The sequence below is a fragment of the Vanessa atalanta genome, chromosome 15 (genome assembly GCF_905147765.1).
Source record: "Vanessa atalanta chromosome 15, ilVanAtal1.2, whole genome shotgun sequence".
NCBI classification, from domain to species: domain Eukaryota; kingdom Metazoa; phylum Arthropoda; class Insecta; order Lepidoptera; family Nymphalidae; genus Vanessa; species Vanessa atalanta.
The window spans coordinates 7,512,262-7,537,858 of NC_061885.1; the positions used below are offsets into that span (position 1 = coordinate 7,512,262).

At 32.2% G+C, this 25,597-nt stretch overlaps 1 protein-coding gene across 3 annotated transcripts in view; it reads left to right on the top strand.

Annotated features, from left to right (window-relative positions):
- The first annotated feature begins 11,597 nt into the window (after window positions 1–11,597).
- The window catches only part of LOC125069494 (protein-L-histidine N-pros-methyltransferase), a 46,178-nt gene continuing 32,178 nt past the window's right edge, over window positions 11,598–25,597 (top strand). The window contains exons 1-2 of one of the 3 annotated variants that reach the window (XM_047679009.1): window positions 11,598–11,630; window positions 11,921–12,124. In XM_047679009.1, coding sequence (XP_047534965.1) covers window positions 12,011–12,124 — 114 coding nt within the window. In that variant the 5' untranslated portion in view covers window positions 11,598–11,630; window positions 11,921–12,010. Of the gene's footprint in view, window positions 11,631–11,658; window positions 12,125–25,597 lie in introns of those variants that run through there. The other 2 variants (XM_047679008.1, XM_047679007.1) reach the window with 2 other exon arrangements.

Genomic DNA, 25,597 nt, shown 5'->3' on the forward strand with positions numbered 1-25,597 from the left:
CTTCGATAGGGCTAAGACTTATAATTACTAAGTAAGACTAAATTATAAGATAATATTAATGACAAATTTAATTTATAAATGTGTTATAGTAATGCTTGATATCGTAATAATAATATTTATTATTATAATAACGTATTTCCTTCACGTTCCTATTTATAAATTTCAGGATAAACTTCGCCGTCGAGTTCAGTATTTCTTGTCGTATTTTCACATTGATTCTGTTTGACATAATAGTGACTCAACAACTACTCGGCGAGGTCAAGTTCATGAAGCTTCGACGATATAAGTATATCACATAAAATATACACATTCTACACGTAAATATATATCTTTATTAATGTATATGTATTAAACATTTCATTGCGAGAATTCATGACTAACAATGTATGTTTTATTGATATTATAAATGCGAAAATTTGTAAATAAAAAAAACTTCTAAACTATGATGGATATTTTTAATTTAATTACAAATCGTTTAAAAGTTAAGAGTTTTCTGATTTTAGAGTTTTCTCCAATAAATATTGCATACATGTAAATAAATTTAATGTAACGGAGACATTAAAAATCAACACTTATAATACGAGAAATATAAAAAAGGCACAGACACAAAAATTAGGAAAAATATATACAATATGATAAACAGATTTATTATAAAACTTACTGTATATACATTACTTTATTTTAAGTACATATAAAAGTAATTATAAAAAACCTTACAATCCGATTACAATTTTATTTAATTATATATTTGTCGTTAGATAATTACAGATTCGGATGCTGCGAGATGGTACAAAATCACCTATATATTATTATGGAAATCAGGTAATTATTTTAATTATAGCTGGATTCTTAAATTGGATCATCAAGAACGATCGACAAGATTATAAGGAAAGATTATACATAATTGTTGTTTAATTTTTAGCAATCGAGTTTCGGAAATGTTTTAACCTTTTAATACAACGAGTTAATACAATAAATTCTTATATTAATTGTAATATTAATATTATTTATGGCAATTAATATCGGATTGAGCCTTGACAAGAAATTATCTAATTAAAAATTAATTAACTTTAATTTTATTTCGCTGATTTACGATATTAAATGTACAATTGACAAGGGTTATATTTATCAATAAAAAAATATTATGTTTGCTTTATTGATAAATATAACCCTAACATTAATTAAAATGCTTTGATTTATGTCAAAATTAAAAAATCTATAAAATAAAACTTAAAATTTCAAACGAAAATTTTAACGATATCAGAATCAATGTAGTAAGTTCGAATAAGAACAATCGTAAGTGAAATACGATTCTAATTGCAACTCATTTATTTTATTACCAGGTAGGTACTTTACAAATTGTAAATGGTCGAGGCAATGGAATAGCATTTTATATGAAACGATCCAACCACGAAGCCACTGCAAAAGCAACATCATTACGATCTCCATACATATTTACATCTTATGATATTTTTAATTCAATTTTCCCCGCGAAAGTTCGGAACCTACTCCGTTGAGTGTCGAAAGCTATCCAATTTGCGTAATACTGCCAAAATATCTCATTTCTACGCTCACTGCAAATGTACGATACTAAAAGACCTATCGGATATAATCTTTTCTCTAAAAAAACATCTTTTAGGATAGCGATAAAGTCGCAATTTGGATGGATCGGTTAATACGTAAGCCGTATGAAAATAAATCTCAAATGGAGTTTTGGCAATTCCATAATGCGAAAGTGGTCTGTTCAAGCTTTTGACTCTATGAAAAAAACGCGATACTCGGTAAACGATAGAAAAAAAGGGGGAGTATTTATATTTTTCATAGAGTTTTTATTTACGGTTCGATAAATATGCGTAAAGCGATATTTAGAGCATCGGCACTTTGCCGATTAGTACAGTAATGGGAACACGGCTTTGCAGGAATTACGGCGCTTTGTAGATCTGCGGCAACCCTTTCGGCTTTGAGGCTTAAAATTATTTCAGAAGCTCGATATAAGTGAATTAATATCATTGCGATTACTCTTAGAATAGCTATTACATCTGAAATCGTTTCTTTGAATATAATATAACGAATAATTTATTTTTATTTATTTCTTTATAAACTTCACTAAATGAAAAACAAAGAGCATATTCTTAGATATTATTGAACTGATTTAATTAGACATTTTGATTAATATTAATATCCATAATTATATATTATGACATGTCCTGATTGAATATCAAGGCACAGCTTAAACGTAGAGACTTGTAATTTGGACGAATCCTTCGTTTCGTAGTAGAGAAGCACACTGATTCTGGGAAAATTCGATTTCAAGGGAGGTCTGTGAAATCCACCTTCCCGTGCAAAGTTAATTTTGTCATAAAAAGTGGTAACAACACGTGATTCTTACCGAATGAGTTCAAACCCGGATAAGCATCACTGAACTTGCATGTGCTTAATTTGTGTTTATAATTTATACCGTGTTTGAGGGTAAAGAAAAACATCGTAAGGAAGCCTAGAAGTGACCAAACCGCATTGCAAAAATATGGCGGAAAGAGCTCCAAAACCAGAGATACTTCAATCTAGCAGTAGCATATATATCGTTATTACTTTATTTTTAATTTAAAAAAACAGTTCGGCAATAAGCGAACGTGTCTCACTGGACGCTCTAATATGTAAACAACTCAAAAATTCTTACCTTACAGAGTAAAGTGTACTAAAACGTCAGTTAACATGTCTTTCTAATACAACAAGGTTACATAAAGGGTTACAAATCAGTTAAGAAAGTTTCTCCCTTATACATGCCCTTAGCATGCGTCTCACGCACCTTACTAATAAAGCGATGAATGAATTGCGGCTATAATAAACAACTACACCGTGTTAGGGTACGCAACTGCAATATTAATTACCTATAGCTTCATTATTGCTCTATGAAATGAAGTCAATACATTAATATTACATTTATATCAAGAACATTTTTAGAAATATTGAGAATACTGTTCAAACGGTATTGATGCAACAGATTGACTTCAATAATTTTATCAATGTCGACAATATTTGCCTAAATTATAAAACAAAAGAATGTATACTTTCGGGTTACCATCAACAGTATTAAATATGTCCACTTCAAATAAAGCTATGATATATACCTATGTCTTAATTCAAAAAGAAAAATTAAATACATTGCTGATAATAGTTCAAATAGGCGGCATTTGTTTAAGGCATTTTTTATCACATATTATAAATGTCACAGATTAACAAACTTAAAAAGGCTCTATAAATTATGAAATCGGATATTGAATTATTAAACTTCTAGAAGAGAACGATCAGTACTTGTGTTAGTTTTGTCATTGTAAATAAAAACACCATATGTCCAGGGTTAATTCCGCCCCACACTCACAATGAACGATGACCCCTTTATTACTTATTAAGCAGCTTCTGCCAGACTTGCCCTCGCACCGCGTTATTTATGTCGTCTAATAATAATTTGTATTAAATCACGGACGTTTCCCGCTGGACAAACGGGATTTGTTAGCTTTTGTTGTCGAACCTTACCAACTTGCGGAAAAACGTCCTCAAACTAAAAAAGTATACGGATACAAAAGAGAAGACTATCCTCGTGTTATGTTTTTGGATTGTTACTCGTTTATTGCACTATATCTCGTATTACCTTCCAATAATGTCATGTTTGTCTTATAAAATTCGAAGGTGAATAAATGAGCGAAGTTTTTTTTTTTTAGTTTACAAATAATTTTGTTAAAAGTTTTGATATTTGTTAAATTTAAATCATGGAATCATTAAAAGTTCAATCATATCAATTTCAAACAAACTAATTATACGAATTCGTTTTTTTATTTGAATATTACTTATCTTTATTTTTTCATTTATCGTCTTTGTAAAATAATAGAATCCATTCTCAAGATTGTTCGGTAAACTGTTTAAAATCACATGACACTTTTAAAATTTAACTGTCATAATGGAACGACGTTTGCAGAAATAATAGCGCCCAAATGACGAATTTCCCATTATTAAGTCACGGTAACGTGCCAACATTATAGCTGTATTCGTCTTCAATCAAAAACATTGTAAAAATTGCGATCAAATTAAGGTTTAAAGCTTAATTTACTTTTAAATTGCATTTTGCTCTTCTGCACGTTACCATGTTGAAATAAAAATAATACTAGTATCTTTTTTTTTCTTTTGTTTCAAAAATAATTTCGACACAGTGGTTGAGACCCCAAAAATATGTCTCTGAGAGTAATTAAAGGGAATTGGATGGGTGTTAAATTATTTAATGTTGTCTCGATAAACAAGTTCGAAACACCCTAAAAATAATCCACAACGTTCGGTCAACGAACGGTACAAGACATGACACGGCGAAGTGTAAATCTCATGCCCTTATCTGTTCCCAATTCGCATACATTACGCGTTGAAGACTCTGCGGGCGACAACATTTGCATTTTAAGCACCGGCCGGTAATTATTAGTGCCTTTAATTATTTGCCCGGTCAGAGCGATGATGCGTGAGGAATGAGCCGCAATTTGTTTTTGTAATCTAAATTGCAAGGAAAAGAAATTATGCCTTCAGATTGCACTTATGCGGGCTTATTGATGAACTAAAATTGGTTACAATTAGTTCTTTATTTGAATCAGTATGCACATATCTGATAATATGTAGTTCTAAAAAATACATTTTAAAACTTTAAACTTTTGTAGGTAAAAATATATAATTATATACCTGCATATTTATGACTACGGGAAAGTCCTTAGTCATAAATATTCATTGAGTACATAAAAATGTTTGCAAAAACATAATTCAAGCATTGCTTGTACAACTTTCAGCACCTCGCCGCGCAGGCGTCAATTTAATTTTTAATTATGGAACTGCCTAACGAACACCTCCGGGTACTAAGTATAGAAAAGACATATGAAACGAATATTATTTTTAATTTGAGCCCTGTGTTCATAAGAATAATAACTACTTTTCTTTGATGGAAATGAAGTACAGGCTCTTAAAAAGAGCTCGAATTAGCATCTTGAACTACCAAGCCTGTCGGCGGTCATCGAGCTTCAACTTTTGTAATGAGGTATGACTTCTATCCATAGCGTTTAACGTTCCTTTATTTATAGTTCGTTTACGCTCACGTTTTAAACATTTTGAGATTAGTAAAGTATTTTAAGACGTACTTGTATTACTGAATGCAAGTAATTAATAGACATAAAACTATTGAATAAATTTAATATTTCAATTATATTAAACATTAGTTATATCAAATTAATAATATATATATGATTGGAAGGAAAAATCGAAATAGTTTGTAATAAATAAATGTTACGTTCACTTATTTAACTGGGGTAATTTTTCATAAACATAATGACGATACTTAGTCAAAGATTATATCACGAGTTGTAATCCACCGTTCAACGCAAGCTCCGCATCATTACAAATACGAACATCATCGAACACAGTACGTAAATGAAAACTCGCCTCATCACGTTCAAAATTGAAATCCTTCGTTCCCTCACTAATGTCGGCCGCACTCGTACTATGCTTTTGTCTTATTGTATTATTGCCCGAGCTACGATTATACGAATTATATTTAATTCCGATCCATCTCTAGAGTAATGCTTACCGTTTATGCTGCCCTAGTAAATTATATAAAAAAACAATTAGCCTTAAAATCGGATCTTTGTTATGAAACCGAAATAATGATTAGCTATTGTGGTGTATTCTTACTTAAATTAGTTCTATCATAAACTGAATCAAACAATGTATACCCTACAGCGCCGTCCTCGATAATTACAGATAATGACACTGTTAAGTGCTCGCAGTGAAATATTTTGTGCAAACGATAAGCACGAAAATATATTTTGACGATAACAGGTCGAGTTATGGGTATAGTACCAACTCGGTCCTAAATTAACACAAGTAAAGGCGACCATTAACGGCAATAAATGCGGTTACGCAATACGACAGATGTCTGGCTGAGGGATTTTTATTAGAAACGTGATGACTGTATTCGTGCCGAAATCAGAGAAGGTCCAGAACATTGCGGCGAACGTACGTGATCGCCACGACACCTTCCGGCCGGTGTGAAAAATTATTATTTTTTGATCACTTTATAACCCAATCTGTAACGTGTAATTGCCCGTTTAGCGGTTTTAACTCCGACTAAAAGATAATTTCTCGGTTTCTTCCCACCCTTTGTGACGGTTAAACCGATTTCCTGCCGTGCTACGTGAAAATTTAACCGGCTTAATCCCCTATCGAGCTTTTAATGACATTTTCTCGGAATGTACACCACAATAAAACAACAAACATGACCGACGATGGTTAGCCGCAAATCATAGAAAGATTTGCTGCATTGATAAAAATAAACGACGGACAAGATTACGAAATCAATATGAAATTGCATTTCCTAATGTCAATTGTTAGTTACAGAGTGCAATAAAGTTCCAATAATCATGATATGAAATAATTCCTGGGCGATGTGGCCGTGCTGTGTGCGGCTCTTTCTTCTCGAAGAAGGTAGGTATCTCCCTCTCTGTCGTAGCCCGAGGATCGCACGGGGTATGATGAACTCGGTAATGATCCAATCAGAAGTGAAGTGCATCAAGTCTCGCCGCTGTGAGAATGCGGTTGAGGGTGCAAAAACTACGAGCACGGATTTAAATTAAACTGACCACTTGCTTTTGTTTTAAAACACCTTATCGTGAACTTTAACAATAGGAGTAATTATAACTGAGATGGATATTTAAAAGTGTCTGGCTTCATGTCTGCACTCAAGATTACCTAAATTTTGTTATTTATAAGAAAAATGAGCGTAATTCGCCGGAGGTAATATTTTAATAATAATGTAAATTATTAACAACATTGCCGTGAAAGTTATTCCATAAAAATAAAAAATAAATGTCCCTGTGTTCGTATAGCACTCAATCACTAAGTGTGCGCTTTTAAAATAATTTTTGGAATTAAAAAATAAGTAATGGTCTCAAAACACTGGCTGTTACGTTTCTCCGATGGCTTGTAATTATTTTAAATGTCCCGCGTGCGCCGGCGCAGGCGCGCTTCAGGCAATCCGCGCGTGATCGAGAACCCATATTGAACTTGCACAAAATTAGCTATTGTTTTGATTTTTATTTTAATTGCATTCAGATTAAAAATATCTCAACATCTTACTTTACGAATTGTTTTTTGGACAAAAAAAAATGATTAATCCATCAATATTTACAAATATAAAAATACAGTACATTTTATTACTGTTTCGTTCTTTGAGCTAGGAAGTTGAGAGTGCCCTTGTGTTTGGAGCACACACATGAGCATGGCCATAGTATTTCCTGCGTAGTTGACTAGTCGTTGAGCTCGATAACGGTCAGCAAGATATCTAGTTATGCATGTAATAAGACAAAAACACCGGTCTATAAGCTTTTCTTACTGTAGCTTAGCAAAAAAACATGCAATCATAAGGTATTTTAATAAGTAATGATACTTAACCTCCTTGATTAGATCAAAGATGGCTAAAAAAAGCATATGCACGTAACTAGGCAAAAGTTAGTTTAAAGTAGTGGATATACATTAAAAAAAAATTGTCTGTTTGTTTATAATTAGATAAAGATCAATAGGTAATTTTCCGTTCCGTGTTCTGATTTTAAGAAAAGCCATTGGCACCACATCAATTGTCTCCATGGTTGGTAGTAATAATACTACTACTACCAACCATGGAGACAATTGATGATTGACAGTAATACTCTTTCATACACACATATATATATATATATATATGTATAAAATATCGTACATAATACATTCATACCGTAATATACCTACTGTTGTACTGGGTTAACACGGCACACTCCACTAAAACTCCCAGTCGGAATGAGCTTTTCCGACATCTTCAACAATGATCATCATTTTTCAGCCATTATACACAAAACCACAATGCATTACGCCTAAATTTTCCTCAAGAATCAATCCGTCCGTTGTTGAAAATCGTACGAAAATCCGTTAAGTAGTTTTGGACGCGTTCAAACAGACAAACAATCGCAGCAGACTTAAAGATAAAATTAAAAAATGTAAACTTAACTTTAAATATTTTATAATTATCAACATTAAATTATAACTTACTTTTGTTGCAATTAGTATAACGTATATATGCTAACTAATTCCAAATATTGTTATTAAACGTGCTGTATTATCGAATTAGGATAACCATGTCCTGTAAATATATCTGTCAGTTTTGATAAATAAATAAATAAATTTATCCTATTCTATATCTGCTACTCGTCATAGCCACTGCCGAATAATGTTTTATAAGATGTAAAGTAAGTAAGAACGTAAAATATCCCACCGCTGGGCTAAGGCCTCGTCTCTTTTAAAATACAAGGGTTGGAGCTCATTTCACTACAATGTTCCAATCATCCGAAACAGGAAGGTTTCTTCTCGATACTTCCTTTCACTGCAAGCACAATATGAATTGTAAACACAAATAATGCTCGTATAAATTCAGTTGTGTCGGTTATTTAAATATTTGTATTGTAATATTAAAAAAAATCTAAAATTTTAGTTTTATTTTTAAAACATATAGCCTTAATGCCTTTCTTACAAGGGCTTAATATAACTTATGGACATAAACTATTACAATAAAAATTAAAGATTTATATCGACAGTTTTATACTTTATAACAAAATCATAAGCAAAGACGTCGTAACATAACATTACAATGGTATTATTTACTTAGTAGCTCTACAAGATATGACGTCAATTCTCAATTTTATTATACATGACCTAAAAATAGGCTCGTATCAACAATTAAATTATCAAAAAAATGCCTACTTATCATAAAAATAAGTAACACAATCCAAACTAATTTCTTATCTGTCTATACTTAGTGTTTTATCTAGCTACATCTTTATCACTTTTAACATTATCACGCAACTCTCCTCTATCGAACTGGTCTGAAGTATCATTTGAACGCGACTCACTTCAAGTCGGTGTAAAATTTACAAAAACATAACCTATATTTAGAAAGTTAGTATTTTATTAGTGATAACTTATTTGCAATGACTTATAACTTTCAACAATTAAGAATACCAGAAGTACAAGAAGATGTGAGTACTAAAATTGAATTATTAAAAAAAAATAGAATTATATATACTTTTTAAAAATAGTCTTATTGTTTTAAATAGGTCATATAGAATAGAATAATTAACGTAATCCCTTAAAAACGGTAGTATATTTAAAATTATAAATATATATAGAACTTCACCAATCTATATTATATTTATACATAAGCAGCCCGTAAATGTCCCACTGCTGGGATAAAGGCCTCCTCTCCCTTTGAGGAGAAGGTTTGGAGCATATTCCACCACGCTGCTCCAATGCTGGTTGGCGGAATACACATGTGGCTGAATTTCGTTGAAATTAGACACATGCAGGTTTCCTCACGATGTTTTCCTTCACCGCCGAGCACGAGATGAATTATAAACACAAATTAAGCACATGAAATTTCAGTGGTATACACTAAATCATAAATCTATTATTAATAAATGAGTAAACCCTTTTTTTCTATTTCCTAACTGAAAAAAATACTAAAACTTACCAGACATTCATAAAACTTACCAGACAAAGTCTGCCAATGATTTTGCTTTGTTAAAACAACAATTAAAAAAACAACTTTGGTAAGCGTTAGGTAATTTATTGCAAATTAATTATTTATTACAATAATATTATTCTAGCAACCAGCAGTTCCTATGTGACCGCCGAAAAAACTTACCTGAGCATATAACTCTTTAAAAGCCTCAAATTTAGGTCAACACCTTTCTAATGATACTAAATTTTACAAAAAAAATACACTTTATATATATATAAAAAGGTGCTGGAAACAAAATTTTCCTTATCTTCTTAATAATCTAATTATTACTCTTAATTGTGTCAAGCGAAGTAAGCATTCAAAAACTATATTTTGAAAACTCCATCCCAATGTTACATATTATTTATTTATAACGTAACTTTGTTAAATACTCTTATGTAAATTGACTTTTAAATAAATGTTTTTTATAAAAAAAAAAAAACTAACCAAGAACGTTTCTTACGTATTATACACACATAATTATAGAATTTGTATATAGATAAACAAATTTCATAGACATATAACTTAATAGGTTTGTTTGTATAGAACAGTAAAACCAATGCAATTGAAATGGATCTACAAAATATTATCATAGATGAAATGGAAATAATCTCTGTAGTACATATGTATAGAAATAGTTTATTTTTGAGATATAGCTTAAAATGTGTCAACATATTCATAACTTTTAGTGTCCAGGAGCTTTCCAAGCAAACGCCGAAGAGTACTATGTATGTAACCTTTGTAGAATTCCAAAATATTTACGGAAACAAAATATCTACAGTTGCGAATACTTTCATCTATATTTTCTAAGTAAAATATGGTATTTTTTTTTTTTCTTAATTAAAAAAAGATAACATACATATTTTATTAATAGTGAACAAGAATTACACTTAAAATTTTTGCCATTGCTTGCAGAGATATTATAATATATATTAAGTAAGAAGTGATCGATTGGTTCGATACAGATCATAATGTTCCAAGTTTTATAAAAAATTGTTACAGACAACAAACTGAAAATATTTGGACTAAATGCGTTGATTAATAAAAAATATCTATCCTTCAAATATCTTGTCACTAAGAAGTAAGTGTAAAAGTTAAAAAGAAAAAGTATAAAAATAGTAAACAATCCATTGGTTTCGCATTCAAAAGCACTCGTTTTTGTCGACGTCTTCAAGAAGTGGTCAAGCACACCGGTAAGATAGTGAACGGTCGGTCACGGCCAAGGCCGAACCAGGTTTTAGATTTCATCGATCTTTAATCGAAAAATACATCTACAAAATAGTCTATCTCTTACCGAACAATGTACCAGGAAGTTATAACAAATTAAATAGTTGCTTGTGCCTTTATTTCGTTCAATGTATCTACTGAGTATACAGATAGATACACGGTTTTACAAATAATAAGTACTTACGGTCGTTGTACAACGCGGAGAAGTTTGTGAAAGCAAAATGATGAATACCGTTTTACGTGAAATTGTTGCGAGGGCATCGGTTGAATCCAAACAACGAACGGTTTGTACCCTACTTACTAGTTATATTTATTATATTTAAATTTATTAGATACGAAGGGCTTTCTGTATTATGCTTATTTTATTTTTATGAAAATTAAACATCTTAAGATGGATCTTATAAGCAAATATTAAATTAATATATAATTGGAAATTCATATTTGTATTATACTATTAATACCTTAGATTAGAAAACAGCTTTATTTAAGTAACAAACTTATTTATTTTAAGGATTAGCGCATTTATAAAAGATAACGATACAAAACATTTTACGTAGACAACAAAAGATTACTTCCATCAACACCAGTCTTGATACTTAAGTGTTTGAAATATTATATCTTTAGGTAAATGTAAATGAATTGTAACTATTTGTTAAAATTAACTATTAATAAATAAAATAAATTCAAATCTTTTAAATTTTTAACATTCTTCATAAACGCTACCACTTTGAAAACAAAATAAACTTGACATTGACACTGTCGACGGACTGACAGTTCATAATAAATTCCTTTTCTTGTAAGTTTATCGTTATTTTTATTGAAAATAATGTATTTTTACCCTAAATCCTATACAAATCTTTAATACTATAGAAAATTCAAAGAATCTAAGCGGTAAATGATAAAGTTTCATCAGAGAAATATAGATTGAGGTTATATCAAAAAGGTACTTAGACAATAATCAAACGACAACAGTAAATGTTGTTTATTTTTTGGTTTACTGTACATTTTTCATTAGTGTATCGTGTTCACTTGCAACAAAATTGTTACACTTGCTCAAAACTTGATATTTACTCTCATTGTACAAAGGAGTATCAACAAATCTGCTTAAGAAATGAATGTAACGATACAAACGAAATTCCAAGAATAACTCGAATAAAAGAACTAGAGAATGAAGAAATGGCAAATCATTGGGCTTTAAATGGTTTATATCGTCCGAGAAGTGCATTAGCTCGGGCTTTATATGAGAAACAAAGAAATGACCGCCACCTGCAGGAGTTTGATCAGCATGAGGTAAGAAAACTTAATAAGATATTTACCATACAGATAACAGATATGAAATATAAATAATTTGGATAGGCGCTTGATTTGCGAATGATCTTTGAAATTATGAAACCATAATATGTTCTTGGCTACAAATTAAATTAAGCACATATTTAAATTATTTATAAGAGTAACTTTGGATTTATACTTTTTGTGAATTCATATCCTCTTAAAGGAATAAATAAATAAATAAACATTCATTGATTGCTTAATAAAAGTTGAGGCAGCTTACTTTAGAATTAAAATTTAAAATATCATAATACGAAAAATGAAATATTATTCATTAACTATTTAATCAATGTTCCTGTACTTTTTTAAAATGAACCTTTATATGAAATATAGAGATATAACAAACCTCGGCCAAAAATAGCCTTTTTAAAGGACTAGCCATCACTAAGAAGGTAATACTCTAATTAGGTTCATGCACCAAAATAAATACATACTGTATAAATATCTTTCACATTTGTTAAAATACTTAACTTTTGCTTTGTTTGTTTTGCTTACTGAGAATAAAATATGAAATATAATTTTATTTGCTTTAAAATAAGAATAATAATATTAATGACTTGGGAGCTTTAAAGAAATGAGCCTACCTGAAAGGCCGACAATGCACCTGCAAGCCTTAGCACCTTAAACCTGCACTCATGTATCAGATGTCTATAGGATGTTGTAGTCACTCACCATCGAGTGAAATCTAACACATATGCTCCAAAATACATTAAACAAAAATTGTCATAGCTGAATAATATATAATCACTTTTATATACCTAAAATGAACCAATGGTCCATGCTGTCATATTTTTTATTATTTCGTTGTATTACCATCCCTAAGCTTAAAAATTCACAAAGACAAATAAATTGTCTATATATTTTAACACTTTACATGAGAAAGAAATTACAGCGTTCTTAGTACTGTCAAATTAGTTTATAAAGATTTTGTACAATAGATTTGACAGTATTTGTTGGATTTAGAAAAAATTTTTTGTTTCATGTGCCACATTTTACATCCAAGTTTGGTCTTATATTATACATATGTTTTTTCTGAAAAATATGCATTTTAAAACATTAAAGTGTAACTTTTACCTGATTAATAACTTGTCACCAATTTTACCTAGTTATCAATAAGTAGCCAATATTTCATTCTCCTTTAGTTAATTCTAAATATTTTATTAATTCTGTTCAAATAAAACTGTACCTCACCCCGATTACTAAAGGTTATACCATACAAGTATATTTTATTGTAGTCTTTACACTGAATATTTTTATAAGTCATTGCTTAAGAGTGGGACATTTATATCGGAAAGATTAATATTACATTAATAATTATTTTGACAAAGCTGGAGTTTATTATTGGAGTTAATTATTTTAGTTATAATAATATAATTTGTCTGTTTTGTATTGTCTTTGTTTTACTTTATTTACTGCTTGACGTTAGAAATAATTGTAAGTATAAATAATACCAATTAAAGATAAAAGAAAGTAAATAACCCACTTTGAGCTGATATGTGTTAGGCTTATTCCCGGCCTGTAGGGCACCCAACAATATGTGGTCATGTTAGCTTCTTACAGTATAAAAATCGTGGACCACCCAAGTATTTTCTTTGTCTTAAAATTGTTTTCTTTACATCTTGCCCTCAAGACCCTCTCCTCTTACCCCCTGGGAATGGGGGTCCTGAACCCGGGCCTCTTGTGCACTTGTGGCTAACGTGGTACTGCCTTTAAGTTATAGGAGCAGTTATTTTTTAATTTTATAAAAAAGGTGCCATCTCTAGAGTATTTTTCCCACTTGGCATAGTCATCATTATCGAATATCTACTGAATAGCTAAAAAAAATTGGACAGTTTTATCCTGGTACAGTTACAGTATCATGCACTTAACTGGCTTTTCTATAGATTTTAATGGTTTTTAACAACTCTTTGCGCCGATTTCTCATTACTGAGGCAAAAATCAAATTACGTGAAATCAAGTGAAAGTGATAACAAATATTGTGTCATTGAAAATATTTAAAACAAATATCAAACTACACCCAAAAAGATTATATATGTATATAATATTTATACTACTACGTTTTGATTCACCTTCGAATATACAAATATTTCATATTTTATCAAGTACATTTAATTGCATAAAAAATAACGACAAGACCATAACCATTCCGAGCACTCGTGTCTAACATCATCTAAATTATAACAGTCATCCATTTATGCTACTATATTAGAATGTACAATATGAAAGTAACTCTGAATGATGACGTTTTCAATTTATATCCCTTATGTGATAGTAAAAAAAAATTGAGTACCCAATAGTAGGACCTAGTTAAAAAGCAGCTAAAAAGAGAAGGCACTTAAACGTTGCTTAAACATAACACTTAAGATTTTGTTTGATTTTAATTAAAAGCAACGTATTTAGACTGTGTTTTTTTTTAAATATTACTTTCCTTTTTAAGTCCAAGGGTCTTAACAATAGTTAAGTCAACCAGGCGGCTTTTTCGTATTTCAAACTTCCAAACAAGACAATAGATTTAATAGGTATTTTGAATCCATTATTTTTCGTTAATAAATCAACTCACTCATTATTATGTCGCAAATTATCTTAATAAAATCAATTTAAAACCGCATTAATTTTTTATATATATTTTTTTAAATATAGTCACTAAAAATAGTGGAATAAGTCACTGAGACAGCCTCATGAAAAAATTGTAAAGAAAACTCAACGCTATCTATATTGAGAAATATAATTAGTCGTCACGTGATATATTACAAAAACCTTCAAATGTAGGTAATAATACAATAATGTCTGGGGTATCTAATTGATTAATATAAATGATTATGTATATTATAGAAGTAGTCTGAAAAAATATATTGCGTGATGAACTCTCTCAAAAATAAACTTTTTTGGTAACGTATTATGGTTCTATATTCCTTCAGAACACATTTTATTCATGATTAAGTCAACATTAAGTTTGGTAGACTTGTTTAACTATTTAATAATTTAATTAAAGGAATGTACCTCTCTAAGGTACACTTAGTTCAAAATGTATTTGGATAAAAAAGTACGTGCTTATTTACGGTTTTCATAATTTAGTTGTCTCTTATGAAAACATGTTCGAAATGTATTCTATTGATGAAAACACTTTCACTTACAACCATCATAGAGGCGAACTTATATATGTAGCGTAGATACATGCAATCGGGACTCACGTGTGCTTCGGTAACGAGGATATATTTGCGTATGAAAAACACGAAATACCTCTGAATTGTGGAGGGAATAAGACATTCAACCCGCTCTCCTTCCCCCCTCCACGAGCCCCCCGCGACCCTTTTAACTTTCATCTCTGTCGAGTGCTCGGTCCACATACTTTTGTTCTATTTGATCAATGTTATTAAAATGTCGCGGGCTTGCGGGATTACAAACATCTGACTATCGTATAAGCTGCTTCATAATAATGGGTGGCCGATATTATGACTAGTTCGCGACATTGTATTAACTCGAACATATTATAAATGTTCTTTGAGATCAATAATGCTGATAGTCTATAAAATAGGGTTCACTAAAGGATATTTATTACAATGATAAATTATGCTTTCTTTTTATAAACGTTTAAATAAAATCTTTTGAATTTTAGAAACAGTGTATCTAAAGTTTTCATTACTAATAGTTTGACCGCTACACCAATCGCATATAATAATCATCTTATTATGTTTTATTTTTTTCATTTAGACTTTATAACATACGTGAGAATGTCATAAATAATATTTTTTTATTAAACCGTATTAAAAATTATAAATTCAAATTTTTCCTCAAGTGCATATTGCGTACGCACAAACTCAGCCGCATCAGGCAATCTTCGCCATCAGCCGTAATCACTGCTATCCATTCTGTTAAAACTACCCGGGGATAAATTAGTTAAGTAGACGTTTCCGTTAATCGTCGGTCGGTCGGTGCCGGGCGACCATTCTAAATGGTTTAATTTATACTTATGAACGAGGACGTTTTCGGTGTCATGCGAGGATGGGGTGATTGTGTTGTGATTGCTTGCGCTTCCTATGAAGGCATCCTTTACGAAACGATTCGGCCTCGCTAGAAGCCTATTAGACTCACTACACGCTCGCTAGTTCAGCTTTCACAGTGTGTAATGCTATCAATGTAATTCCTCATGATAAAGATGTTGTATTCAATGTAATTTTGTTCTTGTCTAAGGTATGTCTAAGGAGTATCTAGCGGCAGTCGTTTATTAATTATTTCATTCGTAAGAATGATTTTAAATTCTATATTTTCTTAAAAAATTATGCTCGCTCCATTATACTACACAGCTGCGAGTTCTATACCGAAATATTTTAATCTTAGGATTCCACGATTTAAAAAAGAAAATTAATAATAATAATAAATATTACTACTATTACAGGTATTCGTTACTTACGTAAATACTAAAATAATTGCGGTACTTACAAAAATCATAATCGAATAAATTGAAAAGAACTTTCACGAGATTGTTCTCTGTAGAAACTATTTTAAATTAAACTTAATTAAATTCTGTAAATGATGATTAAAGTTCACGTTTCAGCCTACTTGAATTAGGTACGCTTTTATTTAATAAATATTATTCCATAGATAGGTAAAAGTACCGAAGAAACCTTTATTTATCTAACAAATAACTTACAGCAATTTTATTCTATCTAAAAACATTAAAATCTGGGTGTAAGTAAGTAATTTATATTCTTTTGTAAAGAGTAATGCTAGACTGAATCTCAGATGTAAGCTTTGTATTATCTTAGACCTCCAACTCCTTACTATCGGTATATAATGATGTAACGAAGGTACAAAAATATATAGGTACGTCAGTATTACATATCGCCTGTACAAGAGGCGCGATGTCCGCACACAACTAAGACACCTGAGTCGCACTGGGCGCATCGCTCACTGCAATCTGTACATTATTTCTCCATTGTTCGCGTAACGAGCCCCCTCCCCCCTCGGAACCTCCCGGCCTCTCCCCCTCCCTCTTATTCCCACACCCTGCCCCGAGGCGGTGGGACCTCTCGCGCCTTTCTTTTATCATTCCTCTCTTTATTTCCGAATGCAAATAATCCTCCACACGTGTGAGAACCGAAACCATTGTTCTCGCTTCCACCCCCACGGGGGACCTTGGTGACGCAATCTTTTTCTTCAGCATTTACATAAATGTACACTATCTAAGAACTTATTACGTTACACATATAACGTGTTCGTGTTGTAAGTAATATTAATTTTTATGTTAGATGTTTGTCTCTGTTTTTATATCATTTACGCCTACTTACTACCTATGTAACATTTTCATTCGCTTTTTTATTTAAAATTTCCTTATTCTCCTATCACTGAAACAGTTTTCGAAATATCAGAATCAAAGTTTCTCGATGCAGTACTAAAGTGAAACTCGTTAAGATAACGTGGGACTTATCAAACTTTTATTACAGTCGTAGGTAGGAGGTACTGAGTTTAACTGGCACTGATTCTTATTAGGTATTAAAATTGTTCGTATAGTATCAATTAGAATGCATAATAATATCGTACATAGTTTCCTTATCATTTAATATTTTTAAATAATTTGATGAAATATTTGCGCCTATGTGTTTGACAAATCTAAATCCTCAGACAAAGTATCGAAATAAAAAAACAATTCAATCGCCAGTATTCTTCTAATATTTGAAATCTTAAGTAAGATACTTACTACTATTAAATACTTTTCAAATAATAATTAGATAATACAATCAGTTTGTAAAAAGAAGCAATTTACTAATAAGTAGTAAAATAAATACATTTATTAAGTGTACAGTATATCAGATCGCGCTTTGTTAAATCATCGCATTCGTACTAGCCAGGGTTATGACGAAGTTGATCGTAAGTGGAGGACAAACTGCTCGTTAAGCATCAGACGGAAGGGTGGAGCGCCTTGATTCACAAGAAAAACGCTAAGTGGGAAATCAATACGTATTAGGCGCGATATCGGACCGGCCACCCGTCACACTATGATGGATGAACGCAACCAAACTTTCCGCACTGAGTCTAATAATGACAATATACAAATTGACGTCCGCCGTTGCTTCCGAAACGCGATAGCGCACTGTCGCCACTCACATTATGTAAACAAACAGAAAAAAAACTGATCGCTATCAATTTTCATAATAGAAATCTCAATTACGTTTATGTTTTTTGCGTCGCTCATCTATCATACTACGTCCTAAACTATTGGTTCGATCCAATCGTCGTCGCCTCGAATAGCAGTGCCGCCTTCGTGACGTCCCCGGATACTATATTGGAAGAGATCGACAGGCGGGAGTCAGTCGCACCTCTACATATTGAAAGCTATTCGGAATTTGCAAATAAATACATGCATTCGACGCCGAACCTGCCTCGCCTAGCGCATCACTACTAGTTTTAAAATTGAATTCGCATTTGGTGTCTATCTCTTGAAAGCTATGGTTTTCGTTTACCAATATTAGAAAATAGATACAATTTAAATTATGTCTAAATAAAATATTTAATAAATAATTTTGTTATGTTTATGAAAGTCTAAAAGTCAAACGACGACATTGTAATAGACCTTCGATGAATTTTCTTTACTTTATAAAGTATCATCAAAACTTTTTTTAATCTTGAAACTTTTCACGGTTACCAGAAGCTTGCCAAAATACTATTCAGTTCTTAACAAAATTAACGTACACTTGCCAAAACATCTCTTACCTTATAGTCTTACATGAGATTAAGTCGGAGTAGTTGAAAGCGTGGAGTGTGGGGGGTGTATTTATGTCACCTCGGGGACGCAAGCTCTCGCCCCTCCCAATTATACCGCAGTAAAAGTCATAAAAAGACACCCGAAGTTTTTACACGAAGCTAGAAGAGGCTCACGAAATTAAGAGGGGCGGCGAAATGTGAGATGAGCATGAATTTTTTATAAGACCAGATGATGGTAGCCCGTTTATGATGTCTTACGGCGGATAATGCTCGCGGTGCACGCGCCAGCTCGCCTCGCTGAATCATTGATGGACCCTTTATTGCTACCACAAACAATGTCAAATAATTAATTACCTGCCTTCGAAACGTTAATAACAACACGCTCTCATGCCTCTGGACTCAATCAAATGCCAAGGTTTTTTTCATTTGACTGCGGCTGTATAATTATATTTTAATTACTCTTTACCATATAAGGTTTTGAAATCATTAATAAATACCTATCATTATTTTCAATGACAGCCAGTTATTAAGATTGTATAATAATGCCAATATTTTGAGTTATTAGCATAATGATGTAAAAACTAACGCTCTTTCTTGCTATGTTTTGACGATATTTTTTAATTATAGCTAAACGGAATTCAGTTATTTAAAAAAATAATTATAGTAACCATAGACCAATAAAACTTGTGTATAGAATAATCTCGAAAAACGCCACAGTAAACAAACTTGAAATGTCATCAGATATGCCACAGTAACTTTATCAATAATGACAAAATTTATAACATTTAAATAACCAAACAGCGAGTCATTATTGATCGGTTTTCAATATTTTACGAGTTAGAAACGAACTAAGTTTTTACAGAATATCACTTCTGTATTCGCGACAATTTTATCCCAAAACCGTTCTTGATGAATTTCTCTCCCTCAAAAATATTGTAATGCTATTATAAACATTTATACAAATACCGCTCGTTCAATATCGAAATATTTAAAAATGAAGTATGAGCTGAATGTCGTAAATACAGTTTTTATTAAAGGCACTTTTGTTTGTTTGAGAGTTAGTCGAAAACGACCTGCGACCTGGTTAACGCAGCAAGGTTTTTTTGCACGCCTCTACGAAACAATACATTCTCACGTTTAATTTCTTAAGGGCCTCAATTGATATTTTTACGAGTGTGTTTATTACGTTCCCAATATGCGAAATGTCGACTATGCTTTTAAAAATCTGAGATTTATCACTTAGTATTTTTATATGTATGTACATAGGTAACAGGCAATAGACTTTTAATTCCTTAACACTTTATCCGCGAAAGCTGTTATAGGTATTATTTTATTTATTAATTGAAATTTTATTATATATGTATACTCCGCATTTATTAGTTAATTAAACAGTATTAAAAATAGTATTTTATAAAATGCCTTTACGGCAAAACCAACTGTACCCATGTCTGAGTATTTGGTGTATAATAAAATAAAGCTTTGTGCAGTTTTAATAATATCATCTTACATATTTTAAGAATTATGCTGAAGTTTTATAAACAACTTTAACTAAAACATTAATTAAGTAAATAATGCTTAATTCGCGTTGAAAACAATTACCCACTTATGTTCTTTATATTATAAAAAGTTGGCATTTTCACAAAACCAATTTATTATAAAATAACCATTCTTATAAAATAACAAAAAAAAAAGCTTAATAATGTGCATGTGATGCTTAGTGTCATTTAATATTTGTATTTATTTATTTTTGAATTAATTAAACTGTGAAAATTTCTATTTTTATACTTGTAATAAGTTATGTACCTCATTGTAAAATATTTGAATAGGCTTAAGAATGTAAAATGCCAAAGTGTACCGGTGGCCAATGTTAAGCCGGTAACCGCGGCTGTCGTGTAGTCACATCGTAAAGTTTCAATAGAAGTGAGGTGTCACGCTCGGTGCCGTATTGCCCCCGTTGCGATGTAGAGAGCCAGTATAGCCCAGCGGTGCGTGCGTGCGTGCCTAGTCGACCTCCGGTCGCAGCTAATATGATTATGACAGTGCTACGTGCCAACCCGGCTCCGGGAATCCTCTCACAAATATTCATTAATCTTTCACGGTCCGACGTCCGCCGCGATGGAGATTTAATCAGATTAAGGATCATCTTTTTGCGGGAAAAGTCATGCCCCTTTGTTGCTACTCGGCCTTCGCTCGCACTTTTGTGAATTTATGACAGACGATGTTTGTTCTGAATGTAAATAACGTTAAAGGAAAAAGCGGTGTTTTTTATTACATCTACTGATTATAAGCTTCTACTAAGCATGTACCTATAAGAAACGGAATGTACCGTCGCACGCAGGGTACGCATCTGTGCTCGTAGACGGCGCCAAGACGACTGTTGGTGCCCGTGAACCGCGCGACCTCGCCACGCCGTCTGCCACATGCGGAATTTCCCATCGAAGCATGTATTCAAAATGTCAAATGGATTAATACTACGCTTTATTTTTTTTAATTTTCATACCCCTATATAATTTAAACTAATTTGAAACAAAACTTTTTCAACATATTTTTATAAAGCGACTCGTATAATTTCCAATTTTGGACTCAAAATAATTTCCAATTTGGTAAAAAAAAATTAACACTTAAAGACCTCAGTCCGGTCGGTCCAGTCTTGTTGATTCATAGATAGCATGCGAAAAGCCAAATAAAAAGTAGAATTAAGCGCGGCGAAACGCGCGTAAAATTATTTTACCATTGTATGCAAATCGACGCCGCTGTGATTATTTTATTTCCTAAGAGTCCCAGAATATAAATCTTGTTTAAAAAACGAAACCAGTCTGCAGCTTAGATGATATGTATGTGTTTAAAAAATGAGATTCTACCCATGCGGCAAAAAAAAAAATACATAGTTACATTATGTGATTGATTAATTTAAACTTAAGTGAGCAAGTGCGGTAAACGTAATGAGATATTACTTCGGTTTTATTTACAGGAAAAATGTCCAAATTACAAATCGGTATTTCTAGTATGTACTTCGTATGCTTAGAAAGTAATAAAATTTCTTTCACGCAACATTGTTCTAGATGCAATTCAGTCTTAAGCTACTTGACGTCTTAACTTTTAGCCTTAAGATAGAAAAAAGCGTTTTTTGATAAAAGGCATAACTCATTTATTATAAGGAAACGCCTCATTCCCCGCGGCGCGGTGTCTAATGAAACTTGGCGAGCAAAAACGTAGCTTCGACGGGAATGTGTCGCCACCGCGTTCTGGGACGTGTACAGGCTATAAAAATACCGCCGGACGAGGCCGCCTCTACCGTCTCCATTTCTTTTTAAATCAATTCAATCAACCACCATTCGATTGGCTCTTGACGCCCAAATATTGTGATGCTCGAAATTCGAACCGTGGAAATCATAAATATAGATTTGAAAGATGGAATCACACAATTTAGGATCATGACAACGGCAATTATTGAAGTATTTCACAAGTCGTTTAATTTTGGAATTGTGTTTAGAAAGCTTTAATCTGTCTAGGAAATTAGATACACTGTTACTTATTTTCTAATATTATGTTTGTTAAAAACAAACTTATTGCATATCTGAGAAATATAAGGCTACGATAACGAACAATAGTTGTTAATTTCTTGTGTTAGATAGACGAAAATAAAAAATAAAAGCTGTCCTTAATCACGTGTTAGGTGGTTGCAAAAAGAGCAGCCGACAGCTCGATGTCTTGCAAAGTTAAAACAATTTTATTGTTATTTTAATTCGTGGCGGAGTCTACGGAGATTCAAAAGCCGCCGCTTTTTGTCACTGCTGTTAATTTCAGCGGACAATGGGGCGAGCGGTCGCCCGCGTCCGCACAATCAGCTTGGCGTGAGCTCGCTTAATTGCTCTCTTTACCGCTCAATAATTTTCATTCCAACATCTCCATAAGTGCTTCAGTTAATTTAACTGTATGCAAATAGCTTTATATGCTTCGACCATTGTTTGACTTCGATCAATATCCAATATTGATTGGAAAAACTTTCGTCGGTTACTTTTGTATACATTTTAAAGAGGTATTTTTCTTATTTTTAGATTTTAACAGTTTTTTTTTTTATGACAAAGCATATACATATGTATATTTAAAACATTTGTGTTAAATTAGTAATAGATATTAAACGTTGATCGTCGCAGCAATAAAACCCATACTTAATAAACGTTTTGAAATAAAGCTATGGAGATAAAATCTTGCAAAAAGTGAAATCAATTCGGCCACAAACCTGACCTATAGTTAACCTGGAGTTAATTTAACATTCGGCCTGGGTGGTAAGCAGCCACGATATTGTCTCGAGACATAACGGCTGATTTTACGATCAAATCGGCTCAGTTGGAGCTTAATGTAAAACCAGTTTAAATACACTCGTAAATCTTTCGAGCGCGTGCCCACGCGCAAATCACATTGCATCTCATAGGTGCTCAGGCTACACCCCGAACACCTCCACGTGTCAACTTTTACTACATCAATATCCAATTACAACTAAACTAAGTTCGATGTTTGAAAACAACGTTTAAATTGTTGATACTATTTTCTACCGAATCCACGATTACAAAATACTGATTAAATTTAACAACAGAGTGCCGTAACGGCCACCCAGAGTTACATAAACAAAAACAATGGATTCAATTATTCTAAATGTTAATTCTATTGGGCAAGAACGAGTGATCTTTGATTAAAATTGCTATTGTCGGGATGCATTCCCATGGTCTGGCGTGCGGAAATAATAGTGAAAATGAATCTGAATGCCTTCGTGTCTCGAGGTCACGTGAGCCCATAAATCCCGTCCCCCGATAGAACAATTAAAAGACGAGTTCAAAACAATTACGCAACGGTGGCCCTCAGGCTGCTCGTGATACCATAGAATGCAGATACACAAATAGCACGTCTTGACTTCTACGTTTAAAAATTTTAAATTACTTACCAACATAGCAACGACTGATTGTTTATTAAATTATTTATATTTCTAAGTTTAATTATCTCATATTACAATTATATTTTTTAAAAATTTTATAAATTTAAGCAACAAAGAAATATTTAATGTTTCTTAAAATATATGAAAAAGCCAGCTTGCTTAATTATACGTCGTTAAACTAAGCCTCTTCTATCGTACATAAATAAAATTATGATAGCGCGGTCGGTTGCCTTTTATTCTTTGACAATATGCAGATGTACCTATGTATGTATAAGTACATAAATCGATTATAATCTATAGAGTACAGATAGTGCAGTACAGTTTATCTTCTAGTAGCTTTGTCTAGTGTTAATCGAAATCAATTGTTTTAAAGCTATAAGTCATTTTAATCTTTAATTGAGACTCACAAACGTTCATATTTCCTCAAGGCTATTACAATACTTTATTTATGCACTAGTAATACCACCGCTGTAGATCTCTAGTCTTGATTTAAAGTGCAAAATGTGAGGTGGGAATAAATTTACATGATGTAATTAGGGAGGTGAGTTGGACCAATGGTTATGAAACGTGAATCTTAACTAAAGATTGCAGATTCTTATTTGTGCGAATACTTAATTTCTTTACAAATTATTTCGTGATCGACCGTAAAATAGAACTTTGTGAGGATGTGATGACATCTTGGTCCATCTATGTACAATGTATCGGCATAGTGGATCTATTTTAAAATTGAGTTAGCATATCTGTTAAGTTTATATCTACATAACGTAGCTGCTAAGCGTGATTTCTCCAGCGTTAAACTTTACTGCTGACCCCAATGAGTCGCAGTATGATGTTATAGTCCTCATTCTTTCGCTATAAATGGGCTATCGAACGCAACTTTTTCTTTCTAATCAGGCCTTTAAAGATTATCTCGTTATAACAAAGAAACAAAACACTTTTGAATTTTATTTCACTAGTATTTATTATTATATTATACAAATTATTGATTGGTGAAGTTATACAACAACAACAATACACCTCACTGCTTATAAATATTTATAAGCTTTGTAGAATGTAATTAAAATAAGCAACCACCCAATTATTCGATCTGTATTCATTTGTCTTATAGAGTATAAGTATACCAATTCTGTTCCACATCTTTATACATACCTTAATGGTAAATCAGATTCACAAAAACTTATACCTAAATTTCCTCAGCTCGTACTGAACGTCCAGGCAATCTGCATCACGGCTGATCCCATTTTAATGGAGCGCCCGGCAAACAAGCTCCCGAGCCGCTTACGGCAAATCCACCGAGATCCTATGCGCCACTTAGCTCCGACTATCTTTTATAGCATCTACTACCTAAATAAATGGTTATAAGTATTTTAACTTAAATTATTGTACGAGTAACATTACCTTTCCCCGAAATTATTGTCATCGGTGTTACGTTTCAAATTTCACTATGGCTTCGGTGCTGTTCGTATTATGCTGCACATGTGTATATATTCAAAACAATTGGCTGAAAAACAAAATAAAATGACATATATTGTGTCAAGAACAAAGAACGAACAGTACTTGACAGAGTCATTAGTTGCTAATATGCGACACATTAAATATACCGCAGCATTGACGGCTATTCATCGGACTTTAGCTTGGAAGCCGCCACTCCTGCCGGTGAATTGCCGCTCGTCACCATTTATTTCACACACTTAAATGGGAATTAATCTGGCATTGTGCAGGTTGAACGCATTCAACGTTAATATTTCGCTTCGTATTGACAATATGCTCACAGGTCTTTGATTCATTAGCCGAGAGGC